At 52.2% G+C, this 23,277-nt stretch overlaps 1 protein-coding gene across 2 annotated transcripts in view; it reads left to right on the top strand.

The window, feature by feature from the left end:
• Positions 1–6,466: 6,466 nt before the first annotated feature.
• Positions 6,467–23,277, top strand: part of LOC102901566 (bone morphogenetic protein 8B) — a 29,409-nt gene continuing 12,598 nt past the window's right edge. The window contains exon 1 of one of the 2 annotated variants that reach the window (XM_023258516.2): positions 6,467–7,181. In XM_023258516.2, the coding sequence (XP_023114284.2) occupies positions 6,848–7,181 (334 nt within the window). In that variant the 5' untranslated portion in view covers positions 6,467–6,847. The remainder of the gene's footprint in view (positions 7,182–23,277) is intronic. The other variant, XM_023258517.2, reaches the window with a different exon arrangement.

Below are 23,277 nucleotides of genomic sequence, written 5' to 3'. Positions count from 1 at the left end.
AGGCTCCCCCCACACCCCTCCATCCTGACTCCTTTCATCCATTGGGTCACATCTCTCATTTGGGTCACAAAATGGATTTCATTTCAGGTGGAAATTTCAAACATACCCATTTCCCATGACTCCCAAAATCCATGGGAGAACTTTTGAACGACTTTTGAACTGTCCGTGTCAGTATTTAGTGTAGCCTGAGCCTGGCAGGTTGAGCTGCATAAGGTCCTCCTGTTCCAGCAGAATGGATTCTGAGGAAGGCACAGTTTTATCACCATCTCTGTTAATATTCTTTAAATAATCTCTACACCTAACACGGGGCTCGAATTCCCAACCCTGAGATCAAGAGTCACATGCTCCACCCTCTGAGCCAGCCAGTTGCCCCAAGATTCCTTATCCTGAGACTAGTTTTCCTGATATTAATAAGCCACTCCACCTTCTCTTTTATTTGCATGATATATTGTTTTTCCATCCATTTACTTTCAACCTGTATTGTTATATTTACAGCGCATCTCTTAGAGACAGCTTGTCCTTTGCTCTTGCTTTTTTTTTTTTTCTTCCTTAAGTCACCTGACAATCTCTGACTTATAATTGGAGCATTTAGTCCATTAATAGGAGGTGACCTGACCCATTGGCTGGAGATTCCCCATGAAGACAGGAACTGTGTCATTATGTTTGTTTCTTCTTGGCATGTAAGCATACCTTGGGAACATGACGAGCTGGATTTTCCCAGCCTCCTAGATGCAGCCAGCCACGAAGGCGAGTGAGACACCCTGTGGGCCCCTGAGCAGTCATTTAATGAGGCAGGATAGTGCACCTACCCCATGGCAGCCTCTGGGTCTGACACAATCATGACACAGGAGCTCTGGATAGGATCCTGTGACAGAATTACATAGGTCCTCAGATCACAAAAGGCAAAGGTTAAATATGTCAGTGGGAACATTGGATAATCTCCATTCCTACGGTATCTTTCTTACGGAAAACTGTTCTCTCTGCTCTTTTAAATTGCTGTTTCTTGTTCGTATTCCATATAGAGTAGGTCTTGCTATCATGAATTCGATCTTGTGGTTTTAGCAATGGAAACTCATGGATTTGCATTTGTGGCTGGTGTGCAAGCAAACCCCTCACACAACCAGAGAGTGAGCTTTGCTGGTCACCGACCCCCACACTCCAACACAGCTTTGTGCTTCTGTTCTTTGCCTCCCATGCAATGATGGACAATTCTGCATGGAAGGGTTTGTGAAGGCTGGAGGCCACTCCTTTCTTAGAGACTAGTAAACGCAGCAAATATTTACTGACACCCTACGCATGAGCCCGACACTGGGATGTGAAGGTAAATCGGGATGACAATCTCCGCTTCGAGAAGTTCACAGTGGAGAGGGAGTGGGTGGACAGCAAGTGTAGGAACAAATAAATGTCATTCAGTTTGATAAAATGAGCGAGCTGGGGGAGCAGAGGACCATCTGCCTATGAAGGTGGAGAAGGCATTGGGAAGAGGTGATGTTTTTTTAGCTTTATCTTAAACAGGGGTAATACTTGACCAGACAGGCAAAGGGGATCTGGACATTCTTGGTAAAGGGAACCACATGTGCAGGTGAACAGAAATGTCAACAACAGAACGGGTGAGGGAACAACAGGTAGTCCTGTGTGACTGCAGCAAAGTATACACCATGGGTGGCTAGAGAAGACTGTAAAGAGGGGCCAGCAGCAGGGACCAACTGAGTGCTGGGCACTTGCTCATGTGATCACATAGTGCCCTCCTGGTCCCCAAGGAGCCCCCTCACGAACCTCAGCTTGGAAAATTCTGCTTTGAGAAGTGAAAGCCCACGGAAAGATTTTGAGCCATTTACAGATATCAGATTTTCATTTAGAAATTCATTCTGGGGAATGAGGAGTGTGGGAGGGATAGGGAATGAGAATCAAGGACACCAGTTGGAAGGAAGCCTGTTACAGCCATCCAGGGTGGAGGAGATGCTCCATGAACCACACAGGAGGAGGGCGTGGAGAGATGGGGGATGCGAGAAACATTGGAAGGTGGAATCAACAGACTGAGCTGCCTTTGGAGGGAGGAACACACATCAGTTCCCCGGCTTCTGGCTTCGACCATGTCTAATCACTCTTTAGATACAACTTCTGGTGTTCAGGAGAGGGTCCGTGCAGGGGATACCTTTGGTGTGAGGAATGACTGTATGAAGGCAATGACGTCTCAGGTGGGTGAGCTCATCATCACCAGGTTCAAAGTCTAAGAGGGAGAACAGGACTGCAGACAGAAGCAGGGAACATCATGTTTAAGAATGGGCGGGAAGGAGTAGTCGGGGGGCGCCTGGGTGGCGCAGTCGGCTAAGCATCCGACTTCAGCCAGGTCACGATCTCACGGTCCGGGAGTTCGAGCCCCGCGTCGGGCTCTGGGCTGATGGCTCAGAGCCTGGAGCCTGTTTCCGATTCTGTGTCTCCCTCTCTCTCTGCCCCTCCCCCGTTCATGCTCTGTCTCTCTCTGTCCCAAAAATAAATAAATGTTGAAAAAAAAAAATTAAAAAAAAAAAAAAAAAGAATGGGCGGGAAGGAGTAGTCGGGAGGAAGGAGTGAAACAGGAGAGCAGGTGTTCTGGGAGCCAAAAGGGGAGAGGGTTTCAAGACAGCAGTCAGTAATCCCTCTACATGCAAATTATGACAACAGAGAGGTGGTTTTACCTGTCAGATCCGCAGAGATTTATTTATTCATGTGTTTAACAATAATACCTAGGGTTGGCAAGGGTGAAACAAAATGGGCACCTTCACACTATTTGGGTAACAGATAATATGTAGCAAAACCTTATAAACTGTGTATGTCCTGTGATCCAGGTACTCTACCTCCAGAAACTAATCCTAAAGAAATTACCAAGCGGGGCGCCTGGGTGGCTCACTTGGTTAAGCGTCCGACTTCGGCTCAGGTCATGATCTCGCGGTTCGTGAGGTCAAGCCCCGCGTCGGGCTCTGTGCTGACAGCTCAGAGCCTGGAGCCTGTTTCAGATTCTGTGTCTCCCTCTCTCTCTCTGACCCTCCCCCATTCATGCTCTGTCTCTCTCTGTCTCAAAAATAAATAAACGTTAAAAAAATTAAAAAAAAAGAAATTACCAAGCATTGCATATAATATTAAAAATATTAATTAATAAAATATTTTTAAAATTAACATATTTGGGGCACCTGGGTGGCTCAGTAAGTTAAGCGTCTGACTTTGGCCCAGGTCATGGTCTCACAGTTTGTGAGTTTGAGCCCCACATTGGGCTCTCAGCACAGAGCCGCTTTGGATTCCCTGTCCCCATCTCTCTCTACCCCTCCCCCGCTCACATTCTCTCCCTCTCTCTGTCTCTCTTTAGCTCTCTTTCTCTTCCCAAAATAAAAAAAAAAAAAACATTAAAAAATAATAAAATAAAAATTACATATTATTCAATTACATGGGCCTGGCTAAATACATTATGATAGTCATATGATGAAAAAAATACCATGAAACCAGTAAAAAACTCTATGTGACATAAATAATGGCATGGTGAAATGCCATTTATGAAATCATTTAGGCCATTTGTGAAATCAATAAAGCAAGCAAGATCCTATTTTTTTGTACTAAAAATATACACATGTATATAAGAAAAAGAAATACCAAATATTGCCAGTGTTTACTTCTAGAATATGAGTTTGGGGGATTTTTGTTTTCTTTTTACTTTTCTATATTTTCAAAAGTTTCTGCAATTAAGCAAGTTATTTTAGTAATCAGGAAAAGGCATTTTTTAGTACTTTGAATAGTGTAATTATATTTTAATAATAACAATAGCTAATGTTTATTGACTGATTGTGATAGGCTACTGTGCTAAGTGCTCTATGCACAAACCCAACATCGTGACCCCATTCACAGATGAGAAACAGCCTGAGAGGTTCAGTAACGTGCCCAAGGTCACAGCATTACCAGGCGGCTGGGAAAGCCCTTGTTTGACACTATCTCTCCAGAAATCTTCCCCCCCTCAGTTCCCTTCCAGGGCCGGAGTTCCAGGATTCCACTCACATCCCCACCCCCACTTCCCAGCTCCTTGTCCTCCACCCATCCAGGCACTTTACCGGGCCCTCGGTGGGAGCACAGCCTTCCTTCTGCCTCCCGTTAAGACTGTATATTCATCAGACTGTCGCCCCCGTTGTGGGGGGCCCTTGGAGGCAGGGAACCGTCGGCTTCATCTCTGGCTCAGGCCAGAGCACAGAGCAGCCCACAGCGGTTGCCGCTGAACTGAATTTCAGGGAGACGCCATTTGGAATGACTGAAACCTGATGTTTAGGTTTATGGGAATTTGAGGCCTGTTGTTTAAAGAACACAGCTATCTCTGCTCACCCTTAATTGAGATCAGTGATTTCTGTTATAAGAATCTGCCCAGCCCTGGGCTGCTTACAGTGTAGTTGGAAGCCCAGTATCGCACAATACACTACCTGAGGACTCCAGGCTAGATCTGAGGACCCGGAGGATGTGGTGTGAACTCAAAGGGGAGTGCAGAGGGCTGGCCAGAGAAGGACAGTGAGGAGGACAGGAGATTCAGAGACCCTGAACTAGCCTGACACAGGGATATCCCCTTGACCCTGCCCCTGCCCCAGTATGCACTCACCAAGCCCTGGGGATGCAGCCTGCTAAACAGCTTCTCCTCTGCCCTCTACCCCGTCACCAGAAAGGATCATGGTCATTGCCCACCCCATTACTGTACTTGCCTCCATCTGTGGGCCCTGACTCTAATCTTCATCCCTGCAATCCATGTTCCCCTCTGCAGTGGACTCTGCCTTGGGCACTTTCAGTGGTGAAGCTGCCACATCCTTATGGGGCTTATAAGCAGTGTGGAAATTTACCCGTTGGAAAAAAGGCAGACTTGGCATGGGCTTAAAGCACCAACAAATGATTGGTTCGATTTAGAATGTGAGAGAAAAGTCTTGATTTTTTTTAAAGTTTGAAGTGATGATGGGAATTTTTAAAGTTCGGTGGACTTCTTAGTTTCTTTTGAAATTTCATATTGAGTCCACGCTGGGGCCACCATAACCATCTGTTGTCCGGAGCCCTCATCTAGTCTCCCCGCAAGGTCCTTTGGGTCCGTATCTTGCCAGCCACTCAAGCCTCACCCTCACCCTGGCCATTTGTTTCCCAGGCTTTCCAGGCTCCACTGAACAGCTCACCTGCAGGGGAAGTCCCTTAACTTCCGTGTGCCTCAGTTTCCTCATCTGTTAAAAGAGGGGGTTGAAACGGCATCTACTCTATATGTGCAAGCATTCAAGAAGTGACGCAGACCTTGCCTGGCACATGGTAAGTGCTAAGTGTTACCTGCATTATGCTCCCTGGAGTCCTGTGGCCTCGACACCAGCTGTTTCCTCTGCCTGGAAACTGCTCTCCAGCTCTCCCTCTGCCCTTTCCTGTCATCCCAGGCCGATTCCTTCCAGCCTTCCGAGCTCAGTCTAGGTGTCACTTCCTCCCAGCTCACCGCCTTAGCCATAAATGAATCAATGTAGTGAGAGGGCGCCCAGGAGGAGCAGAGTGTGCAGAAAGGGGCTGAGTCAATAACGAGTTTCCGTGTAGAGTCTTCTTTCTCTTGCAAGCCTCTGAAAGCCGCGACAATTAAGACGCGTTAAAGGGCGGCTCCCGGGCGCTCTGGAAGGGCCCCAGAGCTCCCTGGCCCAGTTGGAGGCGGATGCGCGGCTCCCTCCTGCGGGAGGCGGGATCAGCACTGGGGGGTCCCCAGGGCGCACAGCGAGAGCTGGCGGTGACAGTGCGGTCGCCGGAACATGGGGGGATGGAGGGTCTCGCCTGGGGCGCTAGCCAGGAGCACGCGGGAACCAGGTGGGTGGCACGCACGCTGGGAACAGAGACTGAGCAGGTGTCGCGAAAGAAGCTTCCAATAGCGCGTGCAAAGGGACAGCGGGCAAGGAGCCGGGTGGCCAGCGAGGAACTGAGGTGGCGGCTAATGGCAAAGGAACGCGTCTCACTCTCCGGGCACGACTGGCACCTCGGGGCCTCTCTACCTCTAGACCCTACTGAGGCTTTTCTTCGTGTCGCGTGGAGCGACATTCCGCGCACTAAGGCGGGACTGCGGGGTCACTCCAATGGTGGGACGCAGGCCCCGGATTCCGCCCGGTCGAGAGTGCTGGAGGACACGCCCTGCGGGAGCGCAGGGCCCTCATTTCTCCCGACTGCCCCGCTACCCTCGTGTCCCCAGGCCGAGGCCCCCCGCCCGCCCGACGGTGCCGGCTGGGAGGGGAGCCCAGCACGACCCCGACGACCCGGCAGCTGGACAGGGGACCCCTCGCCGGACCCGCCCACCACCGAACAGCGGACGGCACCTCGGCTTCACCACCACCTGCTGCACCACCCGCGCCCCACCGCCCCTTCCCCCTGGCTTCAGTCCGGCGGCCTTGGCCCCGCCCCGAGCCCCCATTGGTCGGGAGCGGAGGGGGCGGGGCCCGACGGCGGCACGCGGGACCCACGGGCGGCGGAGGCGGGCGCGCGGAGCACACAGCAGCTCCAGCTGGAGAGGCGCCGTCGGATCTGCGTCGTCCCGAGCGCAGACCGGAGCTCGCCCGCCGCCCCTGCGGCTGAGCGGGCCTCGGCAGCAGCCGACTGACGGCTCGGCCGCCACAGACAGATTGGCCGCCAGCCCCCAGCTCCCGGAGGAGCCCCTGCCGCGTCCACGCCGCCCGAGCCCAGCAGGTGCTGGGAAACCGCAGGCGAGCGCGCCCCGTGCGGCCGACCCCGAGCCCCGCCCGCCGTTCGCCGTCCGCCGTCCGCCGTCGGGGCGGCCGCGGCCCCGGTCCCCGCCCGGCCGCGGAGCGGATGCGCGCTCGCTGAGCGCCCGCCCGGCCCGGCCATGGCCGCGCGCCCCGGGTCGCTGTGGCTCGTGGGCCTGGCGCTGTGCGCGCTGAGCGGCGGCGGCCCCGGCCCGCGCGCCCCGGCCGGCTGTCCGGCCCGCCGCCTGGGCCCGCGCGAGCGCCGCGACATGCAGCGCGAGATCCTGGCGGTGCTCGGGCTGCCCGGGCGGCCCCGGCCCCGCGCGCCGTCCGCCGCCGCCCGGCTGCCCGCGTCGGCGCCGCTCTTCATGCTGGACCTGTACCACGCCATGGCCCGCGACGACGACGAGGACGGCGGCCCCCCCGAGCGGCGCCCGGGCCGCGCCGACCTGGTCATGAGCTTCGTCAACATGGGTGAGTGAGGCCGTCGGGGTGGGCGTCCGGGGCCCCGGTAACCATACGACCAGACCACCGGGTGGACGCGCGGGTGCGGACGGGTCCAGGGGACCGCCTTGGCCGGTGCGCGCCCCTTTGATCGCGGCCACGCCCCCACAGCGGGCTGGGAATGCGGAGCTCAGGGCGGCCGAGTCCAAGGGCTGTGGGCCCCGCTCACTCCGACAGACGCGAATGTGAGTCCCATCGATGTGCGCGTTCGTCCCGCCCCTGGAAACACCCAAGGGTAGGAATCATCTCATGTCGGGTGGACCGGGCAGTGCCAGGAAGACCGTGTGGTCCTGGGGAGACGGATGAGTAAACAGAACGGGATGCTGCCACAGTGATAAGGGCAGTACTGGAGAAAGGGACAAAGTTCAGCGTGGAAAGCCCCGGTGACATCATCAGAGTGCCCAGAGCTGAGATGAGAGCCCAAGATGTCATGAGTCCACAGCAGCCCGTTCCCTGGCCAGAGCCCCAGCCCCTGTAGGTGAGGGTGTGGCTGTCAGGGCAGCGGGTGGGGAAGGAGTGGACTCTGAGCTCAGTGGGGCCGTCGGCGGTCTTGTCACCCTGAGCGCAGCACCTGGGAGGTGGCTTGGCATGCTGGGAAGGTCCAGGCTGTGGAAGGACATGGTGGGCAGCTCGGATGCCCCTCCTTCTCCCACACAAAGCCCAGCCCTTCCTCTCTGCAGAAACCCTGTATAAGTCGTGGAGCCATTTATGGTTAGTTTTCAAAGATGTCTTTCCTATTATTAAGTGCTCTTTAATCTGCAGTCCTATCTGTCCCCTATCCGCTTTGCCTCCTGTCTGTGGGGTCAGGGCTGGAGCAGACACCAGACTGGATCTGGGGGCACAGGGACTACAGCTCAGGCTTAGATGGGAGAAGACCTTTGCCAAGGCCAACGGCCTCCCTTCACCCACAGCGTCACTCTTGACCTCCCCGACAGCCCTGTTACCAGACATGATCTTCATCCCTATCTCCCCGATGAGGACTTTGAGGCTCAGAGAGACAATGTTATGCCCAGGATAGCACAGCCTCTCTGTGGCCCAGTCAGGACAGGAGGTAGCCCTACATCCACCTCCTCAAGGAGCTGATATTTCTTTTCTCCTGTCAGGAGGGCAGGCTTTCAGGGTGTAGAGAGCTTCCAGAGGGGTTTAGGCAGAGAAACCCAGGGGATGGAGCAGCAGCAGGTCTTGTGGGGTCTTTAGCCAATTGCCTCCTACACTGGGGCAGACAGAGGGGACAGCCAAGGAGGCCTCTGTCCCCCCCCAGCCCCGAGCTGGTGGGTGCCTGAGGTGAGGGAACAGCAGGAAGCGGCTGTTAACCTCTGCTGAGAGCCCGGTGCCAGGCACAGGACTTGGGCCAGTGAATGCCACCTTCCTGGTTAGAGGGCAGGGTGGGGCACGCGGGATAACAGAGACCATGTGCAAAACTGAGGCCTGTCCTCAGAACAAGCTGACCTGGGGCTCAGAACCAAGAGGGGCTGTAGATACAGTTATCCTGAGAATGTCCCCAAGGGAGCCATCTGTTAGTGAGTCACTGCCCGGCCAATGTCCTGCTTCCCCTGCATCCCATGGTCAAGGAGCACACGGCCTTGGTGGGAGCTGCTGTTGTGAATCAAGCATCACCCTTAGTTCAGACACATCTGATTCCTCTTGTGTCTCTGCTGTGTGGTCTTAGGCACGTCCCTTGTCCCCTTGGAGCCACAGATCCCTCCTTGTAAAGTGGGGCTCCTAGAGATCAACGCATCGTCAGGGTTGTTGTGTGTTCAGTTGATAGATGGGAGGAACAGAAAATCATGCCTCTGGTCGGTGAGCCTGGGCCTGGTTGCTCCTGACTCCGGTCCCTCCCAGCTGCTGGCCAGCCTTGGTTGGATGTGTGGGAATGTCCCACACTTCTTTTTTTAACCTTTATTTATTTGTTTTGAGGGGAGGGGGGAGAAGAGGGAGGGGCAGAGAGAGAGGGAGACAGAATCCCAAGCAGGTTCTGAGCTGTCAGCACAGAGCCTGATGCGGGGCTCGAACTCACGAACCACGAGATCGTGACCTGAACCAAAATCAAGAGTTGATGCTTAACTGACTGAGCCACCCCAAGCCCTTTTCATGGGCTCAGAGAGGTTAAATGGCCAGTCCAGGGCCACACAGCGCATCCATGACATCATCCAGGAGCTGTGGATTCCAGATGCCAGCTTCTTCCCACGCCATGTCTGTGTGTTTCACGAAGATCGAAGGCCTCTGACGCTGTGGGATTAACAAGCAGATCTTTGTTCAGTGGAAGCCCGGTCTGTGGGCGGGCCCAGCCAGCTGTCAGAGGGCCTCCTTTATTCTGATGTGCTAATTGCACTAGTACAACTCCTTCAATTTGAGTAGTTTTAACTGGTAATTACCTGGGCTGTGGGGGCGGGGGGATTAGACACCTACCAGGATTCTTTCCTTGTTTGGAGGCCCAGGCCCCAGGCCCCTGAACCACCACCGAGACTAATAGCAGAGTCGCTATGGTGTCAGCACCCACGCCCAGGCTCCCACACCTGTTGCCTCCAGCTCCACCTCCTGTTGGCCTCATCCGGGTCCTGAGAAGCCAGACCTGCTGACTGCTGGGCCCCTGACCATCCATGTCAGCCTGTGGGACCCAGAGACCTCTAGCCTCCCACAGGCCTCTGGCCCGTGGGTCAGGCCTCTGTGCCCAGGCAGGTGCTGTAGGAAGCCCGTGTCATGGCTGACAGTGTCTCTGTAGGGAAGCCAGGACTACAGTCAGAGCTGGGGCCCCTGCCTGGCCTGTCAGTGAGTCTCCACCTGTATGCTCTTGGCTGCCCTTGGTCAGGACACGGTAATGGGGGCCGATACCTGTCCTGGGTGTCCCCTGTGCTCACGGAGAGGAGAGGCCTGAGCTGGGAGGCAACACCCAGGTTCTTGTACCGCCTGGGCTCGCCACTGAGTCCTTCCTGTCCCAGGTCACCTCCCTTCCCTCTCTGGGCCTCTTTTCTCATCCAGTCCACAGCGATGGTGTCAGAAAACACGGGGCCTCCCGGCCCTGACCCCGTGGCTCCGTGTTGGAGGCACCTCCTCATGGCATCACCCCGTCCCCTGGGCTGGAGCGTGGGTCTGACTGGCTGCTCCCTGGGCACCTCAGGCTGGCCCAGCCCGCTGGGAGGGAGGAATGAGGCCAGAAAGACCAACTCTGCACGTTGGTCCTGGTCCTTCTCCACCTCGAGCCGCTGGGCCAGCAGGTGCCGTGTTCCAGGTTGAGAAACTGAGGCACAAACAGCCCTAAAGGCAGAGGTCTAGCCAGAAATGCATCAAGCCATCTTCACTTTTGTGGAGACCCTTCTCTGACCAGACTAATTTATTCCCGTGCCTCAGGCAGCTGAGGACAGGTGGTGTTGACCTGAGGCGCTGGATTTGGGAGAGGCAGGGCTGAGTGGGAATGAGGGACCTGGCCCACGTCCTGCTCAGCCCTGTGACCTTGAAGGTACTTCCTTTGGTTCTTTACTAGGGAACTCTCTCATTTCTCACGAATTCACTCAACAGATAGTCATGTGGTACCTGCTCTGTGCCAGACATAGTTCTTTCTAGTTCCTGGGATAGGACAGTGAGCGAAACAAAGTCCCTCCCCTTGCGGAGCTGGCCTCCTAGTGGGGAGCAAGGAATAAATACTTAAGCCACAAAGATGGTTGTCTAGACCACTGGTCTAGACAGTGACCCCCCCCCCCCCAGGGGGGCTCTGGAGCCCAGGAGCGGATAGACAGTGGGAGGTCAGACAGGACCTGGATGGGGGGTTCTAACCTGTGCATCTTGATGCCACCACCGAGTCTCAGGGTGATCTGGGCTCTCCAGGCCACCTCTCAGAGCCTCAGTTTCGTCCTCTGTAAAATGGAGACACTTGTGTAAAATAGCCCACCCTGCAGGCTGTTCGGGGAGTGTGTAAGATGGCCCCTGGTGAGGACCCTGTGCTCAGAACCTCTGAGTCTGTCTCTTCATCTGCATCACACTTCAGGTCACATCTTTGTTTTGAAAAGAGGAGAGTGAGGCTCCGAGAAGTTAGGTGGTTTTCCCAAGGCCAGCCAGCAGGTCAGCTTCCTGTCTGCTCTGCTCTTCTCCTACATAGACACTGCCTCTCCGCCCAGACCTGGGCCTGGCCCACCATTAGGTACAGTAAGTGTTGCCGAATTGGACTATATTGAATATATATTGGAAACTGAGAATCTTATTTTTAAAATTTCCTTGTTTTAGGATTTATAGAAATAATGCAAAAATTCATACCATATAAATTCATTGTAGAATTTCATTATACAAAATTAGACCATACGTTCAAAAATATACAATATGGAAGCCCCTAGTAATCCTCTCTCCGCTTCAGAGAAAACCGGCGTTCTAATTCTTTGGTGTAGAGTTCCCAACCTGCCCTGACATTTTATCAATACAGATTCTAACATTTTATTATTATTATTTTTTTACAAAGTATGACATAAATGTCCAGTCTTGCTACTTTGTCTTTCATTTAACAGTAAATCCTTTGTCCATCTTTAAAGCTATTAATGTGACCATATGCCCAAAGGTAGCATCTCTTATTAAAAAGTAATTAATCTAGTTTTTCTGATATATAATTGATATATAAAATTCTTTTTTTTTTTTAATTTTTTTTCAACGTTTATTTATTTTTGGGACAGAGAGAGACAGAGCATGAATAGGGGAGGGGCAGAGAGAGAGGGAGACACAGAATCGGAAACAGGCTCCAGGCTCTGAGCCATCAGCCCAGAGCCCGACGCGGGGCTTGAACTCACGGACTGCGAGATCGTGACCTGGCTGAAGTCGGACACTTAACCGACTGCGCCACCCAGGCGCCCCTATATAAAATTCTTAAAAAAAAATTTTTTTTAACATTTATTTATTTTTGAGACACAGAGAGACAGAACATGAACAGGGGAGGGGCAGAGAGAGAGGGAGACACAGAATCTGAAACAGGCTCCAGGCTCTGAGCGGTCAGCACAGAGCCCGACGTGGGGCTCGAACTCACGGACCGTGAGATCATGACCTGAGCCGAAGTCGGATGCTTAACCGACCGAGCCACCCAGGTGCCCCAGATATATAAAATTCTAAGATATCAAAAGTGTACTACATGGTGATTTGATACACATAGACATTGTTCATGGATTCTCCTCTCTAGTTAATTAACACGTCCATCACCTTACAGATTTCAATTTCCCAATACTGTGTTATCAACTATAGTCCCTATGTTTTACATTAGGTCCTCAGACCTTATTCATCTTATAGCTGAAAGTTTGTACCCTTTTACCAATCTCTTCCTATTTGCCCCACCCCACCCAGCCCCTGGCAACCACTTTTCTACTGTCTATTTCTGTGATTTTGACTTCTTCTTCTTCTTCTTCTTTTTTTAAGATTTCACTTAGAAGTGGTAACATGTAGTATCTGTTTTTCTCTGTCTGGCTTATTTCACTTAGCATAATGCCCTCAAAGTGCAGCTCGTGTTGTCACAAATGGCAGGATCTCCTTTTTCATGGCTGAATAATATGCCATTACATCTACATACCACATCTTTTTTGTCCACTCATCTGTTGATGGGCGCTTATGTTGTTTCCATATGTTGGCTGTTGTGAATAATGTGCAGTGAACACGGGGGTGCAGATATCTCTTTGGGGTCTCGTTTTCATTTCCTTTGGATGTATTCTCAGAAGTATGACTGCTGGGCCATATGGTAGTCTTATTTTCAATTTTTGGAGGAACCTCCGTGATAATTTCCATAGTGGCTGCACCAATTTACATTCCCAGCAACAGTGCCAGAGGGTTCTCTTTTCTCCACATCCTCAACAAGAGATTGTTATCGCTTGTCTTCTTGATGACAGCCATTCTAACAGGTGTGAGGTGGTATCTCGTGGTTTGATTTGCATTTCCCTGATGCGAGTGATGCTGAGCACCTTTTCGAGTACCCATTGGCCATTTGTATGTCTTCTTTGGAAGTATATCTATTCAGTTTCTCTGCCCATTTTTAAATTGGATTTTTTTTTTTTTTGCTCTTGAGTTGTATGAAATCCTTATATATTTTAGATATTAGCTCATTATCAGATATGTGGTTTGCAAATATTGTCTTTCATTTCACAGGTCACCTTCACATTTTGTTGATGGTTTCCAAAGGTTTCTCTTTCCAAGCGTTGAAGGTGGGTCCCTTTTCTCTAAAACCCTGTCTGTCCACCAGGCTGGTGTCCCCTGTGGATCCCTGACAACTGACTCCTTACGTCCATCTCCTCAGTGTTTTCTTACCCTTCTGAGGTAAATGACTACTACCTCCCCCAGTTGACAGAGGAGGAAATTGAGTCTCAAGGAGTATTAGTGACTGGCCCAGTTCCTGGGTACCCAGATCCAAAGGGGCGGATGTGAAGAGTGGATCACAGCAGTGAGGAGGGTCAGCCCTGCAGGTGGGAGGCCAGAGTGGTGGGTTACTTTGGAGGAGGACACACGGGGCTTCAACCCTGGCTCTGCCCCTTGAGAGCTGTGAGACATTGAACAGGTTATTTAGAGTCTGTGCATCTCAGTTTCCTCACCTTTAACATTGGGATCATCTACCTGTGTCCATAGTGCAACACTTAAATAGGTTAAGCACTTAAAAACTTAGCAAGTGCCTGGCAGTGCTCGGTACTAACAGCCAGCGTTATGGGGGAAGGGCCTGCCATGTTTCTCTGCACCCTACCTTGCCCCCTCCTCAAACCCAGCCCTACCATTTACTTAGGGACCTGCAGCCCAGTGGTCAGCTCAGGCTGCCTAGATTTGGATCCCCATTCCACCACTTGCAGTTTGTAGTGGGTGTCGTGATGTTTCGCACATCTTCTCTTCAGGAGCGAGTCACCCATTGTCCAGCTGCCTGGAGGGTGGGCTGCTGGCAACCGAGTCCTTCTGTAGGCACCCATCAGCTAGGCCCCCCAGGAGCTTTTTATCCGATGTTAGCCACCCTCCGTGGCGGCACCCCACATTTAATGGCTGGTTTATGGGGGCGTACATGTCCAGTCCCTTGTCTCCGGGAAGGCACCAGCAACCAGCCCCAGGGCTCCCAGTGCAGGTGGAATGGGCTGAGCCTTTGTGTGGTCAAATCACTGTTCAGCTATGCTTGGTGCTGCTCCCTCTGTTCCCTACAGAGAACACTCTCCCACTGAACGTCTTGACTCAGTCTTTTGCCCAGAAGCCTGATACTGTTTATATGATTTTTGTGTAAGTTAGTTAATGCTCTGTGCCTCAGTTTTCCTCATCTGCAAAATGGGAGACATAATAAATAGTTCCTGCCTCACAGGATTGCTGTATCACATGAGGTAATCTGTGTAAAATGTTGAAACAGTACCTGTTAAATGCTCAATAAGTGTTAGCTTTGTCTGTTGGCTTTTAGCCCAAGGGCAGCTAGTTGGTAATAAGACCAGAAGTAAAACCCAATTATTTCCTTTAACTGCTGCCTCTATACCCTGAGCAAGCAGCCATTTATTCCCAGCAGCCTTGGGCTCTGAATACAGTAAGGGTTGGGGGGAAGTTGAAGGCTGGGAGACCTGGGGATGGAGAAAGTGGGGTTGTTCAGTCTGTGGCCATCCCTTAACGAACACTACTATGAACCTACTGTGTGCTGTTCCCTTTCCTGGTTATCCTGGGGCCTCCTCCAAAGTACAGCCCCAGCCCGAGGTCTGCTCATTAGAGTGGGAAAGGTGGGCCCAGAGGCAAGTCCATATAAATTATGGCAAAATGGGAGGAATGGCCATTCACCTACTCAACAAACAGGAGCGTGGAGGTTCAGTACAGCACAAGAGAGACACGGTGTTTCATTTTGTGGGAGACGAACAAGGCCCAAAAAAGAGGAAGAATGGTGTCCTGGCTGGGGGACAGAGAGGGCTTGGCAGGAAGTGTCATTTTGCTGGACCTTGAGGGAGGGTAGAACTTAGAAAGAGGTGGGAGGAGAAGGTGCGAGGGGAGGCAGGGAGGTGAAAAAGCTCTTGGGGTTTTGGAACCCCAGTTCCTCAAGTGAAAATCCACTCCCAGCTTTCCCTGCTCAGAATCCTTCTGTGTGTTCCTTCGTGTCACAATTGAATTCAGGTTCCCCAAGTCTGCCACTCAGTGTCCAGTGTTCTGGCCCAGCTGAGCCACACAGTGTTCCCTTGACATGTCTCCAACTTGGTGAGGCTGTGGATGAAGGGAAAATACAGACTTTGGAATCAGACAGACCTAGACTCTCACCCTACCTTGGGTGCTCCTGGTTGTGAACTCATGCAAATCAGTTACCTTCCCTGATCATCAGTGTCCTCATCTATAAAATGGGGTGAATAATATCTCTTTCACTGAGTTGTCGTGGCCTCCAGTCTGCTTCTCAGTGATCACGCCTCCTGGTGTTCCTGTTCTTGTGTAGGCCCCTTTCACACTCTGCCATTGCTGGTCTGTGTGACCAATAGAATATGACAGTAGTGATGATGTGTCCCTTCCGAGATTGGGTTATAAAAGACTGCCCCTCCCATCTTGGGTCCTATACCCCACCACTCCTCCGCGCGCCAGATTGTGGAGTCTGGGGAAGTCATGCCCGGGATGCCGTGAGCAGTCCCACGGAGAGGCCCACATGGTGAGGAACAGAACCCTGCCACCAGCAGCCACATTAGTGAGCTTAGAAGTGATGTGTTCATCCCAGTCAGTTCTTCTGAGACCACAGCCCCAGCCAGCAACTTGACTGTCACCCCATAAGGGACCCTGAGAGGGACCCACCCAGCTAAGCGCCTAGATTCTTGACCCTCAGAAATATGTGAAATAATAAATGTTTCTTGTTTTGAGCTGCTGCATTTGGGTTACTGTGTTACATAGCAATAGATAGCTAATACAATTATGTATTAACAGAAATGGCATGTGTGACATGCCCAGTATGATGCCTGACACAGTTCAGTGCTAAAAAAATGGGAGCTGAGGGAAGCCTGGCTCAGTCAGCTGAGTGTCCAACTCTTGATTTTGGTTCAGGTCAGGATCCCAGGGTCGTGAGATGGAGCCCTGCATGGGGCTCCACACTGAGAGTGGAGCCTGCTCAGAATTCTCTCTTGCTCTCCCTCTGCCCCACTCCCCCACTTGTGCTTGCTTGCTCTCTCTTTCTCTCTCTATCAAATTAAAAAAATAAATAAAAAGGGAGGTGGCACGTTATTTCCCACCTCTGCGCCTTTGCCTAAAATACTCTCCTCCATTTCTGTTTGTCAAAATTCTTCCACCACTTTCAAATACGTTTTCTAGAAAAGTGTTCTCTGACCCCTGCTCCCCAAGGCACCCTCCATGATTAGAGCCTTCATCCCCATCGTGTGTATTTCTTTTAGGATTTGAGTCACTTTCTGCCAGTCTCATTCAGGGCCATGTCTCGCCCCTATTTTACTCCCTGGGAAACCATGAACAACCTGAGAACAGGGACAGATCTGAGTCTTTGGGGCACCCCCACCCCGTGCACCCCATCCCCTGCATGGCAGGCACTCAGGGCAGACTGGTAAGGTTGAGGGAGGACGATCACAGCTGGAGGCAGGGAGCTGAGAGCAGGGGCGGGAGCCTGGGCCTGGTCGGTGCAGCAGAGCAGGGCCGTCCTCACTGTCTTTGTGGAGGCTGACAGCGGGTTCGGCATCTCCCTGGGTGCTTCCTGGGACCTCCAGTGCCCCCAGGGCCCTGCCTGGAAGAAGGTGGCTTCAGCAGGCATTCTCAGGGGGGCCCCCATTGACAGGAGAACCTCATTGACAGGTGACCACCCCCCATCCCAGTATCACCACCTGGAGGGAAGCTAGGGCCACTCATTTTACCTCAGCTGCAGGTCTGAAAGCCCACACGAAGGGCCCTCATCTGACGTGCGACCCCTGGCAAGTCTTTGCCCCTCTGGGCCTCAGTTTCCCCATGTCTGCAGGGTTGCCCTGGAGGCCTTTCCAGCTCTGACCAAAGAATGTGCCCACCCCTGCCCACTGATGGGGCTCCTCCAGGGGTGAGGCCCAGGGCAGGGAGGTACACCCAATCCATCTCCTTACGGAAATCCATTCCCTACGGGAGAGAGGGATGTGTCACTGTGACCACATCTTTCCGGAAAAGTCCCACAGTTCAGTTCTTCCCCCGGGTTTGCACTGGGGAATCGTATCCTTGCTCAATCTCCTCGGATCTATTTTTGGCCTTGACAGACTTGATGTGGGGGAGCGTGCGGGTGTTCCCTTTTAATTTGGGGTCTGAAGCCGTCGGAGGCCTGGACCAGCAATCATGAGTGCAGAACCATTTATGGAAACAGCTCTTGAAAAAAGCCGGTAATGAAAACTGACTAAAAATACCTTAGAAATGGAGCTTTGGCCTCCTCTGGGAAGCACCGAGATTTCTGGGTGGGAGGAAGAAGCCCTTCGGATGCAGACTTGGTAGGTGGTCCATTCTGCAGCCCCTTGGTGGGCCTGCACCGGCCATGGAGACCTGGGTCTTGTTTTAGGTCTGAAGGGGTGGGGGGCCCTCGCCCTTGCCATGAGCAGGACCAGTCAGACAGGACCCACACACCTGCCTCTGGGACCCTGGGGAGCCTGCCCTCCCCCTTAGCAGCCTGGCCATGCAAAGGGGGGCCAGTCCCAAGGCAAAGTGACAACGTGAGTGGCTTCTGATGGAGGCACACCGTGACATGGAGGCCACTCCAGACCGGCAGCATGGCCAACCCAAGGGGCAGTGGCTGCTGGATGACGAGCTGTTGTCCCGGGGACCTTGGGAAGAACCAGCAGACACATCCCCTCTCTGGGCCCCCAGAACACAAGGAGCTCAGTGGAAGTTCACTGAGAGCTTCCCGTTTCCACCCCACATTGTGCAGTCCTGCCCTCAATTGTGCACCATCCAAAAGGGCACATGGAGCAGAGATGGGGACCCCTGGGACTGGGGAAAGGGAGAGGCTGGCAGGCTGATCTGTGTGGGGTCGGAGCAGGACGAGGGGGCCTTGACAGCTGGACTGAGAGGAGAGTAGCCTTTGGATCAGGTGGGATGGGGGCAACTCAGGAGAGAGTGCTTTGGGGAGGGTGTCCAGGGAGGGTGTTTGCAGCCAGAAGGCCGAGGAGGCCATGAGGTTGGGCCAGGTCAGCTCAGGGGGTCCTGGAACCAGAGCTTGGGCTCCTCCCAGGGGCCCTGTGGGGCTGGGGAAGGGTTTGAGGGCAGACCGGTCAGATTTTCTTTTCTTAACAGCCACTCTGGGTGGCTTACTTATGGTCAGAAACAAGACAGATTTAGGTCTTCTGGATGACTCTAAATTTTGTCCAGGGCACAAAAATAGCCAAAGTTTTTGTTGGTGTAGGACTGGTAGACTCAGGGTGTGGCATCTGGAGACCTGGCCCATGAGTGGTGCAGGGCCTCAGATGCAGATTGTGGGTGGCAGTCATGGAGGGCGGAGGCCACAACCTCCCCACAGAAAGGGCCTTTCCCAAACATGGGATCTGGAGGTTGGTTTATCAGAGACTGAGGGAGAAGGCCGAGAGTCCTATCAACACATGTTGGTGATTCATGATTGTTTCTTATTCTGGAAGCCACATTAAGGTGAATCAGAAAGTAAATTCATTTGTGGTTCCCCAGACAGAAGCTGGTCCAACGTTTGATCATTTTTGGCAGTTTTTATAATTATGTAGAAAATAAACATTTAGAAGTGCCAGGTGTCGCTCTGTGTGTTCCCTATGCCCAGTAAATACTTGGTGCGTGGCCTTTCATGTTTTTGCCAGTGCGACAAAGGGTTGTGTTGTTAAAGGGTAAATTCATATGTAATTTTGCCATGGTCCTGCAAAAGGATATTGCCAAATTCCTCTCCAATGCATTCCTTTTTTTTTTTTTTTAATGTGTATTTATTTTTGAGGTAGAGCGAGCAATAGGGAGGGGCAGAGAGAGAATCCCAAGCAGCCAGCACAGAGCCTGATGCAGGGCTTGAACTTACAAACTGTGAGATCATGACCTGAGCTGAAATCAAAAGCCAGATGCTTAACCAACTGAGCCACCCAGGTGGGCACCTCTATCCAATGCCTTCCTACCAGCAACATGTGAGAATATTCATGTTTGCTCTCACCTATCTCGCAAAGGCTGTACTGAGCACTCTATGAAAAGTACCCTCTCCCTGTTGCCATTACTTTTGAGCCTATAACCCTCTATATTTCACTCACAATGTAAACAGCATCCCCTATCTTACTTGTTTTGTTGTTCATATTGTGTCTTCCCCCTTAGATTGTAAACTCCATCAGTACAGAGACCCAGTTTACCTGTCTTATTCACGGTATTCCCAGTGCTCAGAACAGTCTTTTTTTTTTTTTTTTTTTTTTTTTTTTGGCTTAAACAGAAAAACATTTATTTCTCACAGTTCTGGAGGCTGCAAGTTTGAGATCAGGGTGCCAGCATGCTCAGGATCCAGTTGAAGGCCATCTTCTAGGGTTTTTTTTGGTTTTGTTTTGTTTTGTTTTTTTGTTTTTGGTTTTGTTTTGTTTTGTTTTTAATTTTTAAATTTATATCCAAGTTAGTTAGTATATATTGCAACAATGATTTCAGGAGTAGATTCCTTAAAGCCCCTTACCCATTTAGCCCATCTCCCCTTATACTACACCCCCAGCAACCCTCTGTTTGTTCTCCATATTTAAGAGTCTCTTATGTCTTGTCCCCCTCCCTGTTTTTGTATTATTTTTGCTTCCCTTCCCTTATGTTCATCTGTTCTGTGTCTTAAAGTCCTCATGAGTGAAATCATGATATTTGTTTTTCTCTAATTTCGCTTAGCATAATACCCTCTAGTTCCATCCATGTAGTTGCAAATGGCAAGATTTCATTGTTTTTGATTGCCGAGTAATACTCCATTGTATATATATATACCACATCTTCTTTATCCATTCATCATTGATGGACATTTGGGCTCTTTCCTTACTTTGGCTATTATTGGTAGTGCAGCTATAAATGTTGGGGTGCATGTATCCCTTTGAAATAGCACACCTGTATCCCTTGGATAAATACCTAGTAGTACAATTGCTGGGTCGTAGGGTGGTTCTAGTTTTAATTTTTTGAGGAACCTCCATACTGTTTTCCCAAGTGGCTGCACCAGTTTGCATTCCCACCAGCAGTGCAAAAGAGATCCTCTTTCTCTACATCCTTGCCAACATCTGTTGTTGCCTGAGTTGTTAATGTTAGCCATTCTGGCAGGTATGAGGTGGTATCTCATTGTAGTTTTGATTTGTATTTCCCTGATGATGAGTGATCTTGAGCATTTTTTCATGTGTCGGTTGGCCATCTGGATGTCTTCTTTGGAGAAGTGTCTGTTCATGTCTTTTGCCCAATTCTTCACTGGGTTATCAGAACAATCTTACATATAGTAAGAACTTAATAAATTTGTTTATAAATTGAACTTGATAAACTAAGGAAAATTAAATGGGCAGATTAACACATTTATTTGGGAAAAGATCATTCCACTTCTTCCTTCCCTCTCCTCCCCCCAGCTTTGAAATTTCTGACATGGCCTCCTGAGGGTACCACATCTTAGCACAATGTAGGGAGATTGCAGGTCAGGCTCCTCAAGAACTCTTGTTGAATGGCCACCCCTCCCAGTCCATTGTCTGACGTTTATAAAGTGAGGAAAGCTGGGCAGTACCCTTATTCTCAGTTCACAGAGGAGACGAGGCCAAGTACGTACCTGGTTGGTGCAGGGTCAGGCCTGCAGTGAATGTCCTGACCACTGGTCAGAGCTCCCTGTGCTGCCCTAAGCTGCCTCTTTGGCTAAAGCAAGCTTGGTTTGCACTGTTAACAAAAGGGTCATAGAGGTCCCCAAAAATGCTTTCCCAGAGCACCAGCTTTTGGAAAATCTCTCTACTGACTCAAAGCAACAGCCACAGAAAAAGAGGCAAATCCATAGGTTATCTCTTCGCATCCTCTCAACTGTCAGATGAAGGAGTGTTCTTTACCCAGTTCCACACTTCAGGAAATACCACTAATTACTGATGAAGAGCATTACTTTCCTAAAAATGTCCCTTCTAGTGATTACCTGGAACAGCCAGGGTGGGGAGTTTCCTGTGCCGAACTACTGGGTGCCTCATCGATTTCACAAACCCACAATGGAAGCTGGGAACTGGGGTCAATGCAGGTACATGAGACTCTCTCGACCCAGCGCACCTGGCCCCCCAGGTCAGCACGGGAGGGAGGCCGCAGGGTGTGGTGCTCCTGAGGAGCTGGCGGGCTCACGGGTTGTGCCCCGAGTCCCCAGATCCAGCATGAAATCAGCGTCGGGCTGCACACAGAGATTCCCAGTGGCCCCAGGACCCGCCCGTCAGCCACCACTGGGCCTTGGGAGCAGATACATTTATGATACTCTGAGAGGACACAGGTGAAGGGTGTGACTGAGCCACCCTCCTTCGCTCTCCGTGCCGCACCCTGTGACAGCCAGCAGCCTAGACTTACGTCATCCTGCACGACCGGGATTACACCGCCACATACCAGGGGTGGTCTGTGCAGTCCTCGAGTGGATGGAAATTGTCACCAAAGCTGTGCGTGTGTGTGAATATGAGTGTGTCTGTAGGGGGGAGGGGACATGCGTGTCCATATTCTTGGCGTGCATCGCTCGGTGAGGGTCCAGAACCCTGCCCTCCGCGCTCTCTGCCTGTGTGGGAGGACCCGCATCCGCTCTGGGTCATGCTGCCTCCGCAACAGCCTGGGCCACGGGTGGGCATTTGCCGCGTGTCCGGCACGCTGTCAGAGGATGGACGTTCTGTTTCTTCTCCTCCTCGGCTGGGGATGAGAAGCCCGTCTCCTCCTGTCCACATGTGCGTCCACGGGCCCCACCCAGCCCAGCTGTTTGTCCATCACCAGATCAGGTCCTCACCGTGAGGACGGGAAGTGCTCCCCACATCCGCCTCTGCCACCGGCCCGGTGACTTGTGGTCACTGAGCCCAGTAGCCGGAGAGAGAGAGTTTTTAAAAGACTCACAGACATGTAATTAAAATCTCAGTGTTGGGTTTTGAGGACGGCGCTGGGCGGCTCCCACCCCGGCTTTCCGGAAACACAGATTTGTGGTGTTTGAAAGTGACAAGAGGCTAAAGTAAGACGGTACTAAATATACTGTCCTGGGCACTTCCGGGCAGCTGGGGAGATGTGGGATTGACTCGCCACCCACAGCCTCCTGCCCAGACAGTCCAGCCTCGCCACCAGGCCGCCCTGGCTCCCCCTCCAGCCTGCGCTTCACCTGCCCCTCCACACATACCTTCCTCCCCACCCCAAACCACACTGCGCCCCTGCTGCCCAGAGCCCTGAACCCCAGCGGCCAGAGGCACAGCCCACGCTCCTGGGCCAGAATTCCAGCCCTCCACAGTCAGGCCACAGCCACTCAGGGCCCGTCCCCCACACTGCTGCTCTGTGGACGCCCCAGCACCCCACACCGGTGCCTCTGGGGTCCCCTCTGCCTAGGATGCCTTCCCTGCCACCTTCTCCACCCGACAAGACTCTGTCCCATCCTTCAAGGCCAGTTCAGATGTCCCCTCCTCCGGGAAGCCTGCTCAGATCCCACCACACCATGGGACTGTCCAGCTTCCCCAGGCCCTGACCAGGTCTCTCCAGGAGCTGTGACTCCTACCTTGCTACTCCTTGTTCCTTTCTGAGTCTCCCTCCGGCACTCCTTCTTCCTTCCCCTTGTCCCCAAACGGGGCCTGCCATCATTGCACCCTTTGCTGTGTTTTATGGCTGTTGTTTCCCCTGCTGGCACAATCTGTTCCTCAGCCCTAGGCCTTTGCTCAGGCTGGCCCCTTTCTTGTGCAGTGTCCTCCTCTCTCGACATATCCGCTCTCACCCCTCAAGGCCCAGCCCGTGTCAGCTGCAAAGGCTCCCCCTCCCCAGGCTTCCATGCATGTACATCGGCAGATTCTGGGCAGCCCCTGCCTCAGAAATGCACTCAGTTATGTCTCTGCTCCCTTACGTGGCCCTTTTCTGCCTTGGCTCTGATGTCCGTCTTCCCAGAGGAGGGACCTGACCTCTACTTCACCCAGGGTCCCAGCGCCAGCAGGGAATGGGGATGGCAGGCCGGGTTTGGGGCTCAGGGGCCAGAAGTGAAGGCTGCTCTCGTTGAGCTGATGTA

Source organism: Felis catus, chromosome C1 (assembly GCF_018350175.1).
Source record: "Felis catus isolate Fca126 chromosome C1, F.catus_Fca126_mat1.0, whole genome shotgun sequence".
In the NCBI taxonomy this organism is placed as follows: Eukaryota; Metazoa; Chordata; class Mammalia; order Carnivora; family Felidae; genus Felis; species Felis catus.
This window is presented reverse-complemented; position numbering and strand designations above follow the sequence as displayed.